General features: G+C 41.8%; 1 protein-coding gene across 3 annotated transcripts in view; it reads left to right on the plus strand.

Moving 5' to 3' along the window:
- Positions 1-21925, plus strand: part of znf827 (zinc finger protein 827) — a 100620-nt gene extending 78695 nt beyond the window's left edge. Inside the window, exons 9-15 of one of the 3 annotated variants that reach the window (XR_009203522.1) lie at positions 4391-4528; positions 6110-6281; positions 8413-8579; positions 11371-11568; positions 12396-12582; positions 16650-16700; positions 17065-17153. Coding sequence is in view for 2 of the 3 variants with exons in the window: in XM_058378701.1 (XP_058234684.1) it covers positions 4391-4528; positions 6110-6281; positions 8413-8579; positions 11371-11568; positions 12396-12573; positions 17065-17944 (1733 nt within the window). In the remaining variant the exon portion in view is untranslated. Of the gene's footprint in view, positions 1-4390; positions 4529-6109; positions 6282-8412; positions 8580-11370; positions 11569-12395; positions 12583-16649; positions 16701-17064 lie in introns of all 3 variants that reach the window. The other 2 variants (XM_058378710.1, XM_058378701.1) reach the window with 2 other exon arrangements.
- The last annotated feature ends 1985 nt before the right edge of the window (positions 21926-23910 follow it).

Consider the following 23910-nt stretch of genomic DNA (forward strand, 5'->3'; position numbering starts at 1 on the left):
TTCCTCAGACAGTAAACGAGCTTGTGGTTACTGTAGACATTATTCAAATTTATTACTATAGCAACTGTTTATCACATAACATTAGCATTAGTTAGCTAAACTAGCACTCAAATACCAACATTGTGACCGACTAACAAGCTGAATTCCTTTCGATCACACCGAACACAAGCCCTGCCCCAATGCATTGTGGGAAGGTGTGATAAATCACACTCCTAAGCGAACAAGCTGTCAGAGCCGCCGGGTCTCAGCTTACAGGTCCTTACTGGTCATGAGTCACCCAGCAGCACCAGGGGTTTCTGGGTATCTTGGCTGCTTCCTGCCTGTTAGCGCTTCCAAAAGTCACACACCGGAGTTGAGGGCAAACATCCACGCAGCTTTAATGGAAGCTCTCGTACCATGATTCAGACCAGATGGAGTGGAGAGATGTAGCATACACCGTGTCGTTATATAATTACGGGCTAAATGGAGTTTATTTAATTATATGCTACTTCTAATCTGAGCTGAAGTTTAAAAGTAGTGCAGCTGCTTTAACACCAAACTAACGTTATGAAACTAAACAAGACAGGTTACAAGGTTAACGTTAAAGAAATGTTAGCGCTAGTCTTCGTTATCAGAAATTATAGACACCATCTTTATTTTAGAAGATATACCAGTGAACACTAACCTGGATAAAGCACACAATTAGGACAGAGGTGTATATATAATACATTCTTTTATACAAAAACGAACAGAATTATTGGCCCCTGTGAAAGATAGGTAGTATCGGATTAGAGGAAATTGTTTTTTTGCAGATCATTTCATAGACAAGAAAATCAGAGAAATACAAGTTAGAAGTGAAATGGATTTAATTCAATTCACCCATAATTGCAGTGTCATCTGATGTAAGTGTAAATACAGCTGTTTCTGGAGAACAAAAAGCAACATGAAGACCAAGTAGCTTTCAAAACAAGCCTGGAATGTTCTAGAAAAATATCAGTCAGGGTTCAGTTATTAAATAAATTTGAAAAACTCACATTTAATCCATTATTGAAAGTGACCAGGAGATAAAGACATTTTTTAGACAAGCAACCAAGAAGCCACGGCAACAGGATGCTATCACCACTATGCTTTAGTAGTAGTAGTAGTGGTTTGGTCGAACATAGCACTTTGTGCCAGGTCTGGTCAGAACACAGGACCTGCTTCCATGTTTGCTAAGTCTCCTGGAGAATCTATTCATCTTCCAAGGAACTATATGAATAATTTTATACAATAGCCCAGATAATCTGCTTGTCTCAATGTGCCTGAGGTACTGATTTATCTGAAATTAATAAACATATGAATGTGTCCACCCATATTTAAATGAATTTTCTAAGCACCTAAAACACCACATCAGTGTCACACGGTTCAGTGACTTCAGGTTTTAGGAAAAGCACGAAGTTCAACCTCAATATCTTAATTTCCCTCCATAAGATTGCCCAAATTCCCCTACACTCATCCACTCATTTGGGTTTTTAGAGCTGCTCTGCGCCGTCACGTGCTGGGTCGTGTACCGGTGAGACGTCCTTCAGGCTCGGCGTCCAAGGCCAGTGCATCTGCTCTTTAATGGCCACCATTAAATATTCTCCAACATGCCAAAAAGCTGCTACTCTGAGACGCCCTCTCTCTCTCCCCTCTCCTCCTCCCTAACCCCATCAATCCTGTAGCCTGCGCTGTGCAGGACAGCCTCCGGAAAAATGGGCCTGTTTATGAGGAACCGCAAGTCCGAAGGGACACACACACACACACACACACACAGGAACATGTACGTACAGGCTGAGAGCCATGCGTGAGTGTGTACCGAGCAGTTTCGGAATGTGGAGGTCTACACAGGAAGCTAAGGAGGCTGTAGATGTCATTTGCATGACCTCCAAACACCCACAGACACACGCTGGTATGTTCTGCAGAACTTCCAACTGGCTCGGGATCGCGGGTCTGCTGTTTTACTCGTTCGTCTCGGGTTAATGTCATGCTGATGTCACCATGCTGTGTTTATCGTGTGTGAAGCCTTCGTTGCATTAGCCAGCTTATACGTGTGTGTGTGTGTGTGTGTGAATAAGAGTCATGCATGCCCACTGCGCCACCTGGCCATTTGAAGGGGCTGCAATGTGCGATGACGGAATTTCTCTCTGATTTATTTATTTATCCCCTCCTTTATTTATCTCTCTCCCCCACTTCCACTATGGGAGAGAGGGGAGGCGTGGAGCTGCATTTTAATTTGATGCCAAGCCAAAGCACCTTCATCAGAAGGTTAATTCTGTCTGTCTCCTTGTGGAGTACTGTTCTCTCTCTCACTCTCTCCCTCTCTCTCAATCTCCCCTCTCCCCTTCTATCTGTCTCAGGACTATACAGTTAGGATTCAGCAGACAGACAGAGGGTGTGTTAAACACTAGTCTGGGTGTGTTAAGTGTCTAACAGCAGACATGCAGCTCCAGGCTCTGAGAGGTGGACAGGTGTATAATTATTCAGGACTTGTACCTCAGCATCGTTGGTCAGGAGGTGTTGATACATTTTCTGTAATAGCAGCTCGGTCAGTAATTTCATACGCTTTACATGATATCCTTTCTAAAGATTGATTCTGATGCTTCACATAAATGGACAAAAATGTGTGTCGGATCTCTCTCTCTCTCTCTCTCTCTCTCTCTCTCTCTCTCTCTCTCTCTCTCTCTCTCCAAAAAACTAAAAAACAACCTGATTCTGAAAATGTAAGAATCAGGGTTTATAATATCACAAAGATTTGAACATCCAGTGGCGTTTTATTAAATTTGTTTTTTTTTTTAAATAAAGAAAGTCACTGATGCACTGACCAGGTAAGAAGGACATTAGCTAAGGCCAAGGAAACTTGATGCTACCATCACCATGCTTCACTGTAGAGACAGGTTAGCTACCTTAATGTGGGCGTCCAAGACCGGAGAGTCAATATGACAAGCTGCATTTTTTTAACTTTAACAAAGAGGAAGAAAAGCTGGTGAGAAAATGAATGTTTATAGCTGCTACAACGTAAGTGATACATAACAGGAACTTGTTTTATGGATGTTCTACAACATTGTATGTAACTACAGTATGAACAGATGAAAAATTATATAGAATCTTTGTTTAATAAGTAAAAAATTGTTGGCTAACTGCCTCCCGGTGGTCCAGCAGCCGGATCCCGCGTTCTCTTTGCTGTGACCCAGGTTCAATGCCCAGGCAGGGCGCTAACCCAGCCACTGAAGAGTTAACTCTTAGTGCCAGTCCCAAGCCCAGATTAAATGGGAGGGTTGCGTCAGGAAGGGCATCCGGCGTAAAACCCGTGCTGAATCGAATCATTCGGATCAACTGATCCACTGTGGTGACCCCAAACTGGGAGCAGCCGAAAGAACATCATTATTATTTATTGTTGGCTAACTGTTGTAGTGTTAGAGAAACTGGAACTGGTCAGGATGTGCTGCTGTAACAGTAACTCTGCCTTGTGTCACACCACAACACCTCATTATTGATTATTTTTTCTCCAACAGCACACCCCCAAGTATTTTTTTCGTTAAATAAAGCACTGGAAAAAACACACATTATCCAGTCTTTAAATCCATATATATATATATATATGCTTATCTTCTTATCCTCCAGTATTTTGTTAGTGGGTGTTTTCAACTCCTGCCAGCGTTCTCAGCTTTGTGTTTTGCTTGTGATTGTGTGATCTGGACTGTCTACTTCAATTTCACCTTTGTTAAATCTTGCACATCTATCCTACCTTTCAGCCGCTTGCGTTTTATCATCTAACACATTCTTCTCTGGAAACTCTTCTCACTTTTTAAAACCATCTCTTTGTAGTGAGCAGAAATGGCAAAAATGCTCTGCTCCACCATTGTGTTATTTTGGTAGCCTTATTTCTAATTGATTTTTTTAGTGGTTTCATACATTTATTTCCAAACCACAATTAACCCTTTAAAGTCCTAGCTAATTACTTTACTGAGTAACTACAGTAAAACTAATAGAAATGGCATGAGGAATTTATTTTGGGGTACACTGCGAGTCTGTGGTTAAAGTCCTTTGTATTTGCGATTGCTGTTTAACTGAAACGAGAATGTGCGGCACTAGAAAAAAAAATTCTAATACGACAGGAAATAACTATGCACAGACATCATTACCCATCTCACAGCAGGAAGACAAGGCCACTTACAAAAACACTCACTCACCGACGCAGGTCGTTTTGCACAGATTATTACTTTTCATTCAAATGAATTGAAAGAAGAGAGTAGATCTGAGCCATGGCTTGAATAGATCATGAATGTTGCTCATTTAAGCAATATTTCTCATGCTGCAACAGGTGTGTATTAACCAGTGTGTGCTGTTTAGCTGAAGGAATTGTGTGCGTGTTGGTTTTTATTTCCCTCAGATTTAGAGAAACCGCTGTGCGAGACGGGCAACGGCCTGCCACAGTGGAGACTCAATGAGCAGCTCTTCCCCTGTCCGGTGTGTGGTAAAGTGTTTGGCCGTCAGCAAACTCTCTCCAGACACCTTTCCTTACACACAGGTGAGAAAGTGAGAGATACACACACTTTGAATGGGTCACTGAATCTGGACAGCTGGGAAAAACATCACACATCACATGATCTTTTTTCAAATCCGGTCTCGGCGCTCACTATATAGCCTTCTGTGTGAGTGGAACCTGATGTAGTCTTCTGCTCTTGCTGTAAAGAACCATTTTTATTCGCGTTACCATACCTTCCTGTCGACTCAAACCAATCTCCTTTGACCTCCCGTTGACCCGAACATCAACAGAACCGACGCTGACTTTTTTGCTGTTGTGTAAACTCTGAAGAATGTTGTGTAAAAGATCCTGAACAATTTGTGAAATACTCAAATCAGCCAAGCGTGCAGCGTTCTTATTTTAATTCCAGACGCTGCTATGATAAAATATTGGAACGATTCCCCTCTGTAATATCATCTGACATTCTATTACAGTTCACAGTAAACAGCAAAAATCAGGCTGGAGGTAGACAATTATTCCAGGTATTATGCCATTCTGCCTCAATTACTGAGATTGTTCCACTTAGATGCACCACACACACACACACACACGCGCACCACAGAGAATCAATACAGTAATCCAGGCTGTTATTATTACACTTTCCTCCTAAACATATCATTAATGCACACAGTCAAATGTGTAGAATTACCCAGTTATTTCCATTTGTTGTCTAGCATTTACTCTCACCCACAATCTTAAGTAATCTATTGTAAATGTAATGTAATGTTATCTTGGTTAACTAGCATCAGTATTTATTTATCTATTATGATTGCCTAATGTCACACCTCACTTTAAACTTAAAAGTGTTATTCCGCAAATATGGGCTAAAGTTTTTGGGTGGTGTAGTCCGCCTTTCCAGCTTTAAAAACATTCAACAGACCTAATGGACTTAATCTTGGTGGATGTGGAAAATTGTGGAAATTTGATTTTCTGTCAACACTTTAACAGGAAGCCTGCACTAATCCTCCATTACAGAGCGCCGGTGATGCTGTGATCATAAAGCCTGTCCTGTATTCTATACAATATTCTCACAGCCTTTCAACACACTTAGCACTGTTCAGCACCTAACCCGTTAATGATTTATAATACTACCGCCATTCGAGTGTCACCCTGAAGAGTACAGGTTTCCGAAGCCATCCTGTCTGAAACTGAACTGAACTTTCAGACTATTTATGGACTGGCTTGCAGTTAGCACTAGGACAGTCTTGTCTGGTCTGGTCTGGTCTGCAGACTGACTTTACTCTTTTTCAGGTTTCTAAGCTATATTTAGTTTGGTATATCTAGAAAGTCTCTCCAAAGAGTAAAATAAAAAGTTTACAGCACTCAGTGGATACAAGATAATGTGCATGTTCTTTGGATTTGCTTGATTAAATAAAGCCTTTGATTGCAACGGAGTTCAGCGAATTATATCCGCGTGTGTGTGTGTGGGGGGGGGGGTGTAGGATAAATTTTCATAAAGATTTTGCATAGGTTATTATAGTAATCAGTCTGGTTATTATTTGCAGTCAGCAAACATGTAGGCTGTGTGTGTATATATATATATATATAATGTGCTCACGTGCATGACTCTGTGTGTTTCCTCAGAGGAAAGGAAGTATAAGTGTCACCTGTGCCCGTATGCAGCAAAGTGCCGTGCCAACCTGAACCAGCACCTCACCATCCACTCGGTCAAACTGGTCAGCACGGACGCCGAGCACCTCGTTAACTCAGTCACCAGCGATGGAGGAGAACGCAAAAACTGCCCCTACTACTACAGGTACACACACACATATGCACATACCTTGTGTACTCCTATCATCATAGTTTGCATTCACACCTGTCCAGGCTTTTAGACAGGGCATGACCACCAAGCAGGTGAAAACTCCTGTGGGCAGGTCCAGTCCCATGGTGGTGTTTCTGGAAACTGACTATGCTACAACGTAAAAAGTAATAACTAGGGATGCATTAATACTGGTTAACTCTGGTTATGAAGTACTTGACCAATTTGATATTTTGCTAGGTTTTTGTTTTATTAAAACAAAAACTTAACAAAAATATTAAAATCTACCATCTCTAGAACACAACTATGATGAAGTGTGTGTGTGAGATTTGGAATGTGTAGCTTGTACTATATTTATAACACAGAGGTGTGTCGTTTTGCAAAAGTCAACAGGAAGTGTTTTTGCTTGCACATGAAATCCGTTTGACCTGGTCACCAGGCTACTGATTTGTCCACCCTCATTGAGGCACTAAGGCTGAGTATTACTGTAGATGAAGAGATTTTTCATCAGAATGCCTACAGTGCCACAATGATTAACCCATTAAACTCTGCTTGTTTTTTTCCCCATAACCTCTAGAGATTATTCCTTAACTGCAGTGAAACTAACAGGAAAGGTGTGCAGTTAAGTGAGGAATGTAACAGGTCCCGGAGGTTCAAATGGTTAAATCAACATGAGCTAGATAGCATTCATCAAATCTGTAGGAAATGTGGAGGTATAAAACTGAGCTTGTGTCAAACATCCAAGGAGTTTGGTTTGAGGCCAGATTTGAGTAACTAGGTTTATTCCAAGGGTGGCATCCATCACCCTGCCCTATCCCTGTCCCCGTGGCCATGCCTTCTCACTGACACCGTCTCATACATGGAGATCTAGAGGGTTGCTTTACCCGCGTCTCGTTACTGATGGTTTCCAGAAAGAAATTTTGTCTGGCTCGTAATTAGATGCGAGACATTATAAGTACATATAATTGAATAATAACCGAGGAAACGTCACAAAGATAATCTCTGACTGAACCCAAATAATATCTACTGCCTGGTGAATAGAGAAACACTGATCAAATATTGAGAATGAGCTTCAGCTTCGATTTCAGATAACGTCTCATCTAATTCACTGCTGTATTAATTTTAGTCCATGCTGGGAATATGTGCCATATTTATTCATTGTGTGTGTGTGTGTGTGTGTGTGTGTGTGTGTGTGAGAGAGAGAGAGAGAAAAGCTCTGTTTTGTAACAGTAACTCAGTGTGAAAAGTTTGCTGAAAGCTGATTGTGGCCATGTATATTAATTAACCCAGTCATCATTATGAATGCAATTACATACACTGATCAGGCATAACAATAACATTATAACCACCTGCCTAATATTGTGTTAGTCCCCTTTTCGCTGCCAAAACAGCCCTGACCCGTCCTGCACTGTGTATTCTGACACCTTTCTATCAGAACCAGCATTAACTTCTTCAGCAATTTGAGCAACAGTAGCTTGTCTGTTGGATCGGATCACACGGAAAAGCCTTCTCTCCCCACGTGCATCAATGAGCCTTGGCCGCCCATGACCCTGTCACCGGTTCACCACTGTTCCTTCCTTGGACCACTTTTGATAGATACTGACCACTGCAGACTTGGAACAACTTTGAGGACAAAATGTTCACTTGCTGCCTAATATATCCCACCCACTAACAGGTGCCATGATGAGGAGATCATCAGTGTTATTCACTTTACCTCTCACTACTCAATGTTATTCCTGATTTTAACACAAGTGGCTTTACAGATCCAGGGAAGGATCTCTAAGGCCCCTTTACGTAGCACAATGTTCATTCAGGCAAGAAGAATACAAATATTAAACAGTGGTAGCTGGACTGTCCTTCTTTCAAATATGTATTTTTTGAAAATTGCTTCCCGGAGAAATTTCTCCTGAAAACCATGTATCAGGTAGGATAGTGATGGCAGAGAAAGAGGGAGAGAGATCCTAATAATCTTGCAGAACATGTGTGTGTGTGGTTGCATGCATGGTGTGTGTCTGTAAAACATTTACAGAAGCTCATAACCTTAAGCCACATGTTGCCTCCCAACAGGACACACACACACACACACCTTCCCCTCGCACACACTCACTCACTCACTCTCTCTCTCTAGCTGTCGAGTGTGCGGTTTCCAAACGGAGCTGAATGCACAGTTTGTGAGCCACATGTCTCTGCACGTGGATAAGGAGCAGTGGATGTTCTCACTATGCTGTAACTCGTGTGAGTACGTGGGAGTGGACGAGGCAGAGATGAAGGCTCATATCAACGCTGAACACACAGGTCAGACCCTTCTGCACTACACTTAAGGCCACTAGACCATACGCTTGTACTAAACGACAGAAACTGTCACTACAGAGAGCGTTATATGGAGTGGTTAGAGAAGAGAAACATTTTGTGTTAGAAACAAGTGTATTAATGAAGTTAAACCCGCTGTTGCCATAGACAAAGCAGAATCTGGCTTATTACTTAGAACAGCGCTCTGTGGAACTGATTTATTATTATATATTATAATAATAATAATAATAATAATAATAATAATAATAATAATAATAATAATAATAATATTATATAATTAAAAGTATACAATAAATTATCGGGCGTTGAGAAGGAAATTCCTGAAGTAAGCAAAATCAAGACACAATCTCAAGTTGTTTTAAATCTAACGTTTGAGTAATGTTAAACAAAAACCAAATAATTAGGTAATAATCAATAAATATGGTCAATTATTACTGTTAATGTTTCTTTTGGGGAACCAAGGCCACAAAATACCCAGCAAAGTATTTCAGCAACCACAAATTATTTTATATTATTATATTTTTCCAACATTTGTTTTAAGCAGAAATTCTCTCTACTAATTTACTGACCACTTTGAAATCTTCAGAAATCCCTTTGGTTCTTCGGTGAACATTCATCCATTTGTAAACATTTTTGCTTGGTGTGTATAATATGAGCATTCAGAAGTCGTTGCTTTTGAATGGAAGAGTACTGAAAAACATTTAGTCCTTAATGTGTGACAATTATGACCAGGAACAGGAACAAACAAGTTTCTTTTAAATACATTGCACAGCAACATCCATTCGTTTTTAAATTGTCAGTAGACATGGCCACAATTTAGATTGTGATTAATGACTCACTGATGAAATGTAAGATTTTTCTTGGTTACTAGATGCATATCCATTGGTCATTTCGGTCCTCTAGCAAACATTGTAACAAACAGCCAGTGCACAGTTCTTTGTTAACCTTCCATAGACTCCTCGGTCCAAATCTGAAGGTCGATAGTGTTTTTAACAAAAGAGCCAATGGGTTTATCGCCAAGGTGCGCTGGCCTGCTGTTACAAGAGTTTATGTCTGAGGGTGGCCCAGTCTTGTGTGCGCGAGTGAGTGTGTATTTATCTAGAAGACCTGGCGTTATCAGACACAGGAGGTTGGGAAATCAATAGCCTGAACGGTCCCCATGCAGCCACCCACAGCCAAGGCTCCCACTCTCTCACACCCGTTGCTGGCATTTAAAGTGTGCCAGAGTGGCCGTGTCCACCAGGCAGGGTGACAGCGAAAGGCCAGTTCGATGTGTCAGGTGTAATTTAGACCTGTGCCAGGGACACTGCCTTCCACAGAATGGCTGACCTCTAATCAGTCTCTCTCCACTGCCTGAGATGTGTGTGTCTGCTAGAGTAAAAAGACAAGTTTCCACTGCATGTGTTTGTCTTCCTGCTGCAGGGTTTCAAGCCCATTGAGATGCTAATCCATCTCCATGTCATGTAGCACGTCAGCTTCACTTATACTAATAGAGGTCGCTGACTTCACTCACATTGGCAATTTTTTTCAAATCGCATTGTTCAGCATCACCCAGCAAACCAGGGGTTACAGATGGTCATTCACTCCGCTTAGCCTGACCGTCCAGATGGAAGTTTAGTATGCTAGACTTATACGTTAGTCAGACAGTGTATGCAAGCTAGCATTGTGTCCATTCCGGTAGCTTTGGAGCCTTAGGGGAGAGTCATGGCCTGCGTCGCTCCCCCATCTTAGCTCCAGTGCCCGTGACCTGACTGCCCCCTCCCTCTAGCCCTCGCAGACTGAGGAAATCAATAAGGCTGCAGCCTTGATTGTTCTGCCTGCTTGCATACAGACAACAGGAGCTCAGGATCCCTGTTGACTTTATAATACTGCAACGACCACTATAAGATCAACATGAAACAGGAAAACAGCCTTTTACCTTGGAAAAGTCTTCTCTCAAAAATAGACCTTTATGAAGCATTGCAGTGCAGTTTGAGCCTACCACAGAGCCATCTGTTGCCTCTGATGTAATGACAACCACTTCAGTCCTTAAAAAGAGAACAAAAGATGAAAATTACACTGAATTGCCTGTGCGCTAGTGGATCCCAAGACCAAATGCAGAAAGCATGCGATGATTTGGAGGAATCCATCAAGAGCTCACCAGATACTGGTCACACATGCAACCAAGCTGGAGTTCTTCTCCAACCATGGTTCATGTGTTTTCAAAACAGTTGACTCCCTTTTTTTAATCTGACAACACAGCATAATCCACTTGGATGTGATCGCAGAATATTCATTTCCCATGAAACAGCAACAAGCCACACAGAAACGAGGTTATGGGTATGATGCAATAAAAAAATTGTAATGATTTTGTCCAGTCAACGAGGTGCAAGTCGTCTGAAGACCTTTTTTACTTTAAGAAAGCAACACACTGATATATACATCGTACAGATTATATCAGAATCATACATTTTACATTTTTCATAATTTTACGATTTCTTTTTGGGGAAAAGTGATAACTCTAGTGGTTTCTACATGCCCACAACAGACAACCCTGGAGCGACAGCAGCAAATTATCACTTTTCCTGAGTACAGGACAAATTTAATGCCAGCAAGATTTTGTACTGCAAAAAAAGATGGCACTGATCCTCACTGTTAATCAAGGTATGATATTTGCAATCTGGGGCATGTACTAAAGCATCCTGCTCTACAGCACTTGCCAGATACAGGGCAAAGAAACGATGGCAGGTGTGTCTTGTGTGGATGACGTTCTGTTTCCTGCGCTTTACTTGGACAGGCCTGAATTCCAGGAGTCCCCTGAGTGAGAGCAAGAGCACGTCTTCATCTCTCTCAGCCCTCAGCGACTCCCTGAACAGCTCTGAAAGCGGAGACGTTACCCAGGGAAGCGAGGAACTCAAAAGCCTGTTGGCCCCGCCCTCATCTGCCAGCAGCCAATCGAGCTTGGTGTCAGGAATGGAGGAGAAATCAGAAAAAGGTGACACCCTTTACTGTTATTGCTGTAAATTATGAGATCTGGTAAATGGAGACAGCCATACAGAAGCAAGGAAGGGATTAGAACAAAAGTGGAACAATCCACTTTGATTTTAGATATCAATATATTTTAAATGGACCACAATAGAGTTTTATTAGGTGTGTGGTCTATAGGTCTACACCACAAAGTTGGGTCCCGAAACAAAATCCTAATAGTCTAAAACCTAAAATTTGACTTTAGCATCATAGTTATTTACATGACTGCCATTAAAACGTGACCACTGCAGGGGTTTGAAGACTTTCGAAGGAGTTTGAATAATTACGAATTATCAGGTCATAATGGATTCGACTTTGTAAAGCAAATATTGGTTAAACCTTGTGAAACCATCCATTTTTATGCTGCATTTCACAAAACTCCCACATCTGATGACCTAATAATTTGTTTCTCAAACTGGTAAAAACACTAACCAGTTCTTAAAATGGTTTACAGGTCCCTGCCAACACCAGCTCCCGCACCAGTACCATCACTCTGTGGGAGAAAAAGTATTACTCAACCAAAGGCTTATCCTTAAAGCAAAATCACCAAAATCACACTTGGTGGTTGTTCATTTGGTTCTCACACTTACAGCCTACACCAAGGAAGGATCTTTAGTACATGATCCAAGTGAACCATCTTATCTTTAGGTTACGAGTCCTTATAAATGTTGCATTTGTTGTTCTGAGTTCATGTCAACTTCTGTTTCCTGATTTAGTAGCTTTGGATTAGAGTGTCTGGAAAACTCCTCAGCATAAACTTGCAAATGTGTCCCCTCTCTCTCCTTCTCCCTCAAGGCTTTGAATGTGTGTTCTGCAACTTTGTGTGTAAGACACGGACCATGTATGAGCGGCACCTGCAGATCCACCTGATCGCCCGAATGTTCGAGTGTGATGTCTGCCACAAGTTCATGAAGACGCCTGAGCAGCTCCTCGAGCACAAGAAGTGCCATACGGTCCCTGCTGGAGGGCTCAAGTAAGGAAAGCAAGTACAGCACGAGTTTCCTCTACCGCCTCACAAATCCCACTCCCTCCCCCAATCGCCCTACATAACCCTTGCCCATCTGCCCCCTTCCCACCCACAACACAACCTTCCCACCCAGTATTGAGCTCCCCCTGGAGTGCTGCTTTTGGTTCAGGCTGATACATTAAATGGAACAATAATATTTTACTCAATATGAAAAAACAGCCGATGACAGAGATGCAAATATTCACCAGTTAAAGTCCGCACACTGGTCACAATATGACCGGACCTAAACTAGGTGGCTTGACTGACTGTGCACTACCACCCATGCTCTAGCCAAGCCCACACCCTACAGCATCTCTGACCACTCCCACTTGATTGTACACACACTTTGATACAATCCCACAGAATATGACCACTCCCATCCACTTTTGGAGACGATCTGATTTATCATACCTTGGTCCCACAGAAACTCTAGACCAGTCCTACATGTGCAAAAATTGACCACGTATGCCTCTCGGACCTCCCACAGAAAATCGGACCATTCTAAACCATTCCTGCAAAATCTCTGACTAAGATCTCAGACTTTGGGAAACTTTAACCATGTTCACTCAAACTTGCAGAAACCCTGCTTCCTCTGGTCCTCTCCTGCTGCACATCTGACCACTTCCCAAAACACTCTCAGTGTGCCAGCCACTCCTTCAGGACTCTGACCACAATCAGTCACTCCTGCAGAGACTAGACACCCACTACTGACCAAGCCTGACTACTGCTACAGAAGCTCTGACCTACAGAAATCCTTGACCAATCCCACCTGTTCCTTTAGAAACAGTGACCAATCCCTTCGGCTCCTTTAGAAACTGACCAATCCCTCAGACTCCTTTAGAATCAATCCTACCCACTCCTGTAAAACCTCTGGCCAATTCCTTCAGCTCCTCTGCAAACTCTGACCAATACTGCCGGCTCATTTAAAAACTCTGACCAATCCCTCAGACTCCATTAGAAACAATCCTACCCACTCCTGTAAAACCTCTATCCAATCCCACTTGCTCCTTTGGAAACTCTGACCAGTCTCACTTGCTCCTTTAGAAACTCTGACCAAACATACCGGCTCATTTAGAAACAATCCTACCGACTCCTGAAAAACCTCTGACTAATCTCACTAACCGTTCTAGACACTCTGACCGATCCCACCTGCTTCTTTGGAAATTCTGACTAATCTTACCCATGCCTTTAGAAACTCTGACCAAGTCCATTAACTCAGGAAGGAACTCTGACCAATCCAACCCATTTATTTAGCAAATCTGACTAATTCGCAATCATTTTGTCTGCCGCCACCTTCTCCAAGAGCTATTTTTGTCTGTACCCTTTGTTCTGAAACCAACTCCTCCTTCAGTACCCTAATATCTCTGGCCTGGTCTGCCCCCTCACACCTAGTGTTGGACAGCAACTATTTGGTTTATATTTTTGAGCTATTTGGAGGAGGCACTCTTAAGCTGATCATTCAGATTTGTAGGCGGCAAAATTTTTTGATACAGCCTCTGTTTTGCTTAGGTCTGACTTTATCTCATCAAGAGATCACTGTATGTACGTATTAGGTGGCCCTTGATCTTCAACAAATCACACTAGTCAAAGTTTGATGTAATGCCAGCATTCAATAGGTTTGAACTTATTCCAGTTCCTCAAAATAGATAAACATTCTAGAAAATTTCTGAAATAGATCACAATACAGCTCACCACATTGGCTCCAAGGCATTTTGCATTGGATTACAGGCTGCTTTAAACGTTATCATATTTCATAAGGATATACCCACCTACAAGGCTGGTGACAATTCTGTTTTATTCCCGTTATATGGTTTAGGTAAACTTGAAAATAAGTAAAAAATTTCCCTTATGTTCCAAATCCCTGATCCTACAGCAGCATTTGAAGGAGAACTCCCTCCCCTCCCAAACATATTCAATGATATACAGATAATGGAAGCTCCTGAATGTGCCATGACACCATTAACTAAAATTTGCCTTGTTTTATTATTTATGTTACATCCAAAACAAAAGTAGAGATTTGTCTAAAGCACTTTCAGGAACAAACCCATCTCTGCCATGCGACAGTAGCTCATTCCAGCACGAAGTCTGGTTCTGCATGTGCAATATCTGAAGAAATCACGACGAGCTAGTCAGCGCCTCTCCATCTGTTAAACGAGCCCACTGCCAAGAGCATTAGACTCGAGTTCACACTGTTCTTTCCCAGCCTGTCCTAGTCGCCAGCACTTACACAAAAACTAAACACATGCAGCACACTTCTCCCTAGCCACACTACAGCACACACACACACACACACACACACACAAACACACACACATTGACCCCTTTGTGGTTCATTTGTGGATCATTTCTTTTTCTCCCCCCTGCAGAGTGTTCCAGTACATAGTCCAGTCTTTTTCTCTTTTTTGTGGTATTTGTCTAGCCGTGTGACATACATAATTCATGTCTCAGAGTCTTGTGTGTATTTCAGATGCCATTGCCTCATCATGTCACTTATATGGCTGTGCTTTCTCATGCTAGTTACTTTAGCCTCTAGTCATCATGCTAAGCATAATAGAGTTAGAGAGAGATGTAGCTTGTCACTTGGCGTGTTAGTCACGCCTTATGGGCTATTCTCAGGAATACACAAAACAGGACAACAGAAAGCAGTAGCTTAATTTTTTGGCTTTGACTCTCTCTCACGTCTAAAAGATTAAAATTTTTATATATACATATAGCTGAACACACACCACCTTCTATTTTAGTTATTACACATAAGAGGTGGGAATGCAGGCATTTTGCCTCTGTGATTAAGAATACTGATCTGATTAATATTATTAAGAATACTGATCTAGTTTTAAATCAAAAGCAACAAGTGTGCCACATGCTGCAGAAGAAAAAACTAGTCAGGTACAAATGACAATCACATTAAATGTGTAGTTTTTTTTTTTTACTTGCACGAACAACCAAGACATGCTTGCTGTCCAGTGTTTGCTTCTTTAGTTTTTGCTTTAGAGATACATCACTACTTTCATACAAATATAAATCACAATGTGAAGTTTTTTCCTTCTTTTCTGAGTAACACCCTCCTTTCCTAGTCAGTGACTTGGATTTAGTGGACGACTTGTGCCATATTCTTTCTGATTTTGAATAATGGAATTATTCATGATGCGCCGCAAAAGGTTTCAAGAGTGAGACTTTTATAATGCCGCTTTTATAGGTATGTTCTCCAACAAATTCTGGAGATCACATGACACCGTAATTTCACAAATTCATTATTTAATAAATAAGAATTAGAATAATTATAAATAATAACTACAATTATGATGATTTATTATTATTATTTATATTCAAGATGTATCCCAATCAAGTAAAATTTATTTCCAGATTTTAATATTACAGAATACTTTAATAGGGTCAATACTTATACCGTCCACCATATGTTCAGTGAAGTTACTCAGGCTTGCCCATGTGCTTTATGATAAAGTGACTTACTGACCAGTCTATAAAGATAAATCTTTGAGCAGCAGTCTCAGAGTCGTTTCATCCCCTTAGCTTACTATTACCTGCTAGAAGCTTCCTTCCAAAGTTTTAAACATCGGCAATTACTGTTTTACAGTGATTTAAAAAATTGATCTGATGTACCCAATGTAAGAATATTTACCAATGTATTTATAGACCTTTTATTACCTTTTAATTATTTATATTACTTTATAGCTGCATTATCATTATAGCTTCAATGCAACAAAAAAACAAGCAAACTGAATGCAGGAATCATGTCTTGGCTGAGGCACACCATTTGGGGTAAATGTGCAGTTTTTTGTTTTTTTTTTAAGCAAAACCTTTAAGATGGTTTGTCATGAGAATGAATTAAATACAGTAATTAATTATGAGGCTTATTCAAAATGTGTCCATGAATTGAGTATGTTTGCTGAGCGTGAGTTGGGTGTGTTGCGCCTGCTCTGCTGTTGTGAGACTGATGAGAGAACAAGGTAGTGTTGAGGCTCAGTGTTGAGGCAGAGAAGCGCTCTTCTTGGTGTGCTTTCTGAGGTCATTCTGTTCTGCAGGGTTTGTGAAGCGCTTTGGGGCCCTGAGCAGATGAAAGGTGCTATTTAAATGTAAGTGCACTCATTTATTCATTTAACCTCCGTATGACCCCCAAACTGTCTCTTAAAACACATATCTGTATGTGTACACACACACACTCACTCTCTCTCTCACACACACACACATATACATGAAATACACATAAACTTGCACACACATAGATTTTATCTGTAATATACCATTCAGGGTCAGCCACATACATAAGTGCATCCTTCATCCCTTCCCTTTGTCCATTTTGTGTGTGTTTGCGTGTTTGTGCACGTTGTCCTTTCTTTTCTTTCTAAATCTAAAGAAATTAAGTCTTACTTGGAAGCCACAGTATTAAACATTCTTCCGTGCTTCCCGCGCCCCCTCACCTTCTGTCTCTGTGCCCAGGTGCCCTCTGTGCATGTACTCCACCAGCAGGGCGGCGGCCATGGAGTGCCACCTGAAGACGCACTACAAGACGGAGCACCGCTGCCGCATCTGCCAGGCGGCGTGGGCGAGCCGGGCCGAGCTGGAGCGGCACGCGCGCGCCCACCGTCTGGGCAACCACTACCGCTGCGAGCAGTGTGGCTACCTGGCCAAGACGGCCAACAAGCTGATAGAGCACGGACGCGTGCACACGGGCGAGCGCCCCTTCCACTGCGACCGCTGCAGCTACAGCTGCAAGCGCAAGGACAACCTTAACCTGCACAAGCGGCTAAAGCACGCACCACGCCACGCACTCGGCTGTGCCCGCTGTCCCTTCACCACCACGCACCCGTTTGTCTACAACCGCCACGTCCGCAAGCACCAGGTTGGGGAGGGCAGTACCCAGGAGGAGGCCAAGGCTTTCACGCCGCGTCCACTCAGTGCTGATGCCATCGAGCCCTTTTACCTGCCTGACGGTAGCAGTAGCAGCCCGCTCATGAGCCTGAGCGCCTCACAGGCCTTGCAGTCGGTTGCCTTGTCTGTTTCGGGTATGCTGCCTGCCGCCGCGCCCTCCCCGCACTACCTCTGTGCCAATGGAGCTTCTCCTACATCTTCGCCGACACTGGCAGCTCATTATTTCGAGCAGTACAGGACCTCAGATCCGGCTCATCTCATACCTCTCACCACACTCTTCAGCGCTCGCCGCCGCTTCACATTCCATAGCCATGCCCCTTCACGTTCTTCTCCACCTTTCTCCAGACTCTGGCCCCGCCCATCTTCACAGACCTCACCCTTGCACATGTCCCCCAAACACTCCTTCCTGGCGTATCTGGGACTGACAGAAAGGGCAAAAACCGTCTGAGTTGCCCGTCTCATTTGAGCTACCTACCTCTACATTTTCCTTTATTTGTCATTCTTCCTTCATCTTTCCTTTCTTTCACTCGCCCCTGCAGCATCCGGACAGCGGCTAGGCGTGACCGGTCCTGCTCACAGCAGTTCTGTCTGTTGGAGAATGCTGCTCCTGAGGAAATGAACGAACACACAGTGTTTATCAAAGGAAAAAAAAAAGGCTGTATGAGCTCTCAATGAATTTATATCAAAGCTGCTTTTCTTTATTAATCTAATTATTCTGCTTTTGTTGGTCTTTTCTTTTCTGCAGATTTTGAATGACCATGAAACAGATAGTAGTGATTTCCATAGGAGTTTTGTTTTCCCTTCTATGAGGAGGTAAAAAGAAAAACAAAAGATGCAAATGTCTAAGCGCTCGACATTTTTTTGTGCATTAGTATGTCTTTTTGCCAAGCATCAGGTAGCATGCTCGCCTATGTGTTACGATTGTTTTATGTGTCATTTAGGGACTCAATACAAAATATCCCAGGGCGTTTGCACCACGACAAAAAAAGAGGAAAAAAATAGACACGAATCGCTTTCTTACAAGTCTCATTTTCAGAGCAACGCCTCGAACCATGCACTTGATTATTTATCGAACTGTATATAGTTTTGTAGCCATTTCTCCCATAAAGTCCCCACCCCTCACCACCCCACCCCTCTCCACTGCCCCACAATGCGTATTGGCGTGGAATGGGTTTCAGGCTTGGCGACACCATTCCTGAAACACTGATCTTGGCTCGTAAGCTGAAGGCTATTTACCAGTCATGCACAGCTGATGGCAGAACAGTTATTTTTTATTTATTTTTTCTTCGAGACAAGCCATTCAGGGGCCCATGATTCAGTGGTCCATGCTATCCTAGCTTCCTCTGTAGGAACAGTTTGTCCACCGTAAACCCCCCGAAAAACCACAGCTCTTGCCATTACTACACATTGCCACAGACTGTGCCAAAAGCTAACCAAGTTTGAAAGATAAGAGTGAGCAGTCGAGCCCTGTGCATAGCTATTGCATTGTAACACGCACCTATACATTTACGAGAATAATCAAGGTGACGGGTTGTTGGGGGAGAAAAATCCCACGTGTCCAGTCACGCAAGGCCGATTCAATGGTGCTTCTTGAAGCTTTTTTTTTTTTTTTTTTTTTTTTAAATCATTACTTTTTTGTTGTTTTTCTTTGGTGTAAAAAAGGAGAAACTGTTCCAAAATGACTTGAATGAATGTACTTTTCGTTGGTTCATGTTAAAGTGATACAGAGGTAGAAAGAGTCAAGATATGAAAAATAGTGGTCTATTGGTTTTGGTGGCCTTCTGTGTCTTAACATTTCTGTTTTGTTTTTTATTCATTTCCTACCATTTTTAATGAGCCTTTACAGTGTAAAATATATAATTATATATCCTGTACTAACAAGCTGTTATGAAGATCTCATTGGATAATGGCTCTTAAGTGCAATGTTGAGGCAGCCGTTATTTCTAAGGAGGATTTGCAGAAGCACGGCTTTCTCTAAAGCGGGCAAACATGGTACTAGTATCCTGTGTTCCCCCCTCTCTCCATTTCCTTTTTTTCCATTTTAATTGCACTTACCATGTTGACACATTTCAAGCAAAAGCACTTAAGCCCAATAAAATTTCCTTTGATGCCACTTCCACCAACCTTGTCAGACTACAGCAATGGCATTTATACGATGGCTCACTTGGTATCTGTCATATAGGTTGGAGGAAAAGAAATAAATATAAAGCTCTTACTCATTTCACAGATGTTGCCCATGTTGGACAGCTCAGTTTAAAAGTGAATCGTACATTAGGAATACAGTAGATTTTCACCTGGCTTCTGAAGGACCAGGCTAAATTTGTAAATGCCAGTTTTGCACTGTGCTGTAAAATTGCACTTTTCCAAACAAATCAGTGGATTATAAGAAATGAAAAGGAAAAAAAAAAAAATCTGAAACTAGAATCTGAATTAGAATCAGAAATTAGTATTTTTAAAAAAAATTAATAGCTCAGTCTATGATAAGCTCGGAAACTCTTGAAGTTTGGGATCGAGTCTGAGGAAATGCTCTATAGTGAGGCTCCAATGTGTTCAGAGCTCAGAACTGCAGTCAGACACTAAATTACTAGACTGATTAGTATGATTGCCTTTTCATTAAAAAAGAAAAAAATCATAATTGTATTTATCAGGCCCATCCTGAGGAATATTAAAAATTCAAGCTAGTCTAGCTATAGTTTTTGTGCAATAGTCAATGAATTGTCCCACTTTCAAATCAAATCAGTGGCAACAAAATGCTTTATTTATTCTTTAGTCAAAGACTATTACCTTATATAAACACTAGCAAGCCACAAAGTCCATGATTGTGCATGATACTGGAGCTGCCATGTCCATAACAAGCATTATTTCAACCTCAATATTTTCAGTTCTATGCAAAGTGTGTCCAACTCGCTAAAGCAACAAATACAGACTGTTGCCTTGAATAATCCTCGAACCGATCCTATGGTCCGATGTGCTAACTTTACTTCCGATCCAATTTACTTCCGGACATTACAAAGAATATCAAAAAAGCTCAATAGGTAAATCAGAAGCAAAATGTTAGTCATGTAGTCGGTTGTACATTTTGGCTTCTAATCTTTCACGAAGGAATAAAATAAATAAATAAACAAATAAAACAGCTGTAGTGCTGGCTACATGAACAAACACACCCTTGCTCATGTGAGCGCATGTTGCAACTTACAGCAAAATGAATAATTAGTATTCACCATAACACCGGCTGTAATTGTTAGTTCTACATGAACATCTTTGCGAACCCCGAGTTCACACGCAGATAAAGGGACTCTTAACCCTGGAGCATTACTCACAGAGCTGACCCTCGGCTCATCTCTCCAACGCTGGCTCCCTAATTAAGCTCAGTCTTCTCTGTCTTTGGAGAAGATGAATCGGAATGAAGATGTGAATTTTTATGACCAAGTTGTGAATTTATAAATGCAGCTTTGCATCTCGCTCTCGAGTTGGTTCAACCAACAAAGCTACCCCCCCCCTTTCTTTTCTTGCATTTTCATCCCATGTTATTAACTTTTCTCTGCATAGATGCCCAGCATGCAGACGAAGTGCTATGGCATGCATCAAGCGGAGCTGCTGATCATTACTGACGCTCCAGCCCCATGCCTTCTTTTATGCTCTAGTGCCACGTCGTGGAAAAGATGTGGCCTGGAAGGCCCAAGAATGAGTCAGACTGATTCTCGGGACCTGTTCAGATAAATTAAAAAAATAAATCAGATGGATAAGATCCTATTTGTCTCAATAAACCACGTAATCGTTTTGTAAAAGACGGTGATGGCTGTAGCTCAGTCCTGTCCGATTGTGTGGGCAGGAAATGGAGGACAGGAATCCCCCTCTGTGCTGCCGCCAGTACTCAAGCACTTACTCTTGTGTGTCTTTTGCCTAAAAGCAAAGGGGCAGTGCTCTTCTTTCTTTGTTTAAATTTTCTTTGTTCTTCAACATCATTGTGCATTACGCGAGACTACCTTTATAGCCCTACAAAAGATGCATGAAATTGATCGCTCTTTTCTAACTTGTAGCACTTATGTTCTTTCTTCGTTAAAAAAAAAAAAATAAAAAATACTCAATTTGCATTTACCTTGATATTTTCTTTTCCAGCACATTCTGTTTGCTTTGCATTTGTTGTTGTATTTTATGACTCAATAAGGCTCAATGATCATTTGGTTTTTGTTTGTTTGTTTGTTTGTTTTTTGGCACTCAGTAAAATGATATGCTGTAAAATAAAGCTTTTTTTATTACTTCATTCCTAAGGCTGTACAGGGTTGTTTGTGACAATAACTGGTAATTAGACCATTTGTACCTTCATTTTTGTTTTGTATATTTTTTTTCCCCTCAGTTTGGCATTTCTTATGTTCAGATTGCCAGTTCTAAATGTAACAAGATTTGAAAGTAAAGCTTACATCAGATATTGAAAGTGTCGTCTTGTCTTCCATGTACACGCGGGGACACTGCGTGGTCCTGCTGCTAGGTTGTTGTCCTTCTGTGTCCAGCTCTCCTTGTGCAAAAGCCCATCTCCCATGCTCTTGAAACACTGGGAAACACACCAAACTTCCTTGCAATGGTGTGTATTGGTGCATCATCCTGGAGGAGCTGGACTACCTGTTCAGCCTTGTTGGGTTGCAGATCCTGCCTCATGCTACAAAGGGGTGACGAAGACCTTAACAAAACACAAATCAGTCAGCAATGGTCTGTGACCGCTGCCTGCAAAGCCATTCAGTTTTTGTAGGTTGGTTCTTCACCTGTTGTCACTTTCATTTGTACCAAAGCTCATGAAACTGATTCACAGTCACTCATGCTTCCTAACCGGACAGATTGATATCCCTGAAGATTAAATGACACGGTGTTATACTGTGATTAAGTGTGCCCTTCATTTTTTTTTTTTGCCATGTAGTCTCAATGGCCTACACAGTTCAACTTATTAGGGGGAAAAGAAAAAAAAAAAAATTTACCTCTTATCATTTGACCAAACATCTCAAGAAAAACAAAACATGAAGGAGTTGTTAGTGAGCGAATGTGGAAAATTCAGACATGTTGAATTGAAATTATTAATCTCCAATATTACAAGGTTGAAATATTTAAAAAATAAACATGTCTAGTTCTGGTCCATTCACCGGTATACAATGTGACATTCCATTTGTCAAGTTGCACTGATCTTTATTTCATCTGTATTATTGAGAAGAAATCCAATCCACATAGTAAGTTAGAACAGTTAATCTGATACATTTGTCATCCTGATTTGCTGTCATGCCGACGTGCTCACGGCAGCTACTGTGACCAAAAACATCTGGCTTCACAGTTCAAATCTCAGAGGGAGCTCGCTGCCATGATGGTCATCCACTAAAACTCCAAAAATGAAATTACGTTTAAGTGAGTGATCATTTCAAATCCTGGCTCTCTCATCAAAACTAAGATATAGTGTCATTGTGAAGTCTACATACTGTGCTCGTTTTTGTGGTGAAGGTACATAATGACAACACGCAGGTATAATTACACCTTCAGTGCTGCAGTGTCCTAATAATAATTGCCGTAGTCCTGAAAACATCAACACATTTTAAACAGTGCTACAGGAAACTGTACAGTACAGGCGCCAGTCCTCGTTCCATCATCGGCTTCTTTCTCGGCTCTAAAATGAAAACATGCCACTGCTGTTTCTGAAATTGAGACTTCAAATATGTTTTGAAGTCATTTTCCTAACAGCAGTGGGAAGGAGTCCAGTCAGGGCCCTACAGGCAGAGGCGAACTCCCTGAGCTCGGTGTGCAGCGGTCCGGCGAGCAGCGAAGCGCTCAGACCAAGCCAAAGGTTGCAGCTGCCTAATGAAAACAGATGAAGCAGAGATAAAGTGTTTGCCGCCATTAGGGGCTCCATTCATCACGGTTAGCCTGGGGGCTTCTGAGCACCTTGTACAGGGACTTCTCCCTCCCCACATCCCTCCATCATGCTGCAGTGGACACTCGGCCATGGAGCGAGGTCAGCCACGGACCAGCCGTTATATAAGCTTTCTAAAGCAATGAACTGTACGTGAGCTATATGTGCTGGTTATTGTGGGTTAATAAAAAAGACTAGGCTTCAAAATCTCTCCACTGGAGTCCATCTTGGAATCCAATAATTCATTTAATAGCACTCTTCTGATCAGGATTGTGGTGGAGTCGGTGCCAATCCCAGGAACATGGGGCATGAGATCAGGCCAATGCACACATGATATACTTTCAACCGTAAATATTCCTCCAGTACTGTAAAATTAGCAAGGCAGCCAGAAAACCAAACTAAACTGGAAAACCAGAGTCACTTTTTGGCTTCGTGCAGTTTGGTATCATTCCCTACCTCTGAAAGTTTGAAGGTGGAGTTATCCAGGAGGTTATTCAGGATATAGTCTCACTCTGAAGTAAACCTAG

Source organism: Hemibagrus wyckioides, linkage group LG03 (genome assembly GCF_019097595.1).
Source record: "Hemibagrus wyckioides isolate EC202008001 linkage group LG03, SWU_Hwy_1.0, whole genome shotgun sequence".
NCBI classification, from domain to species: Eukaryota; Metazoa; Chordata; class Actinopteri; order Siluriformes; family Bagridae; genus Hemibagrus; species Hemibagrus wyckioides.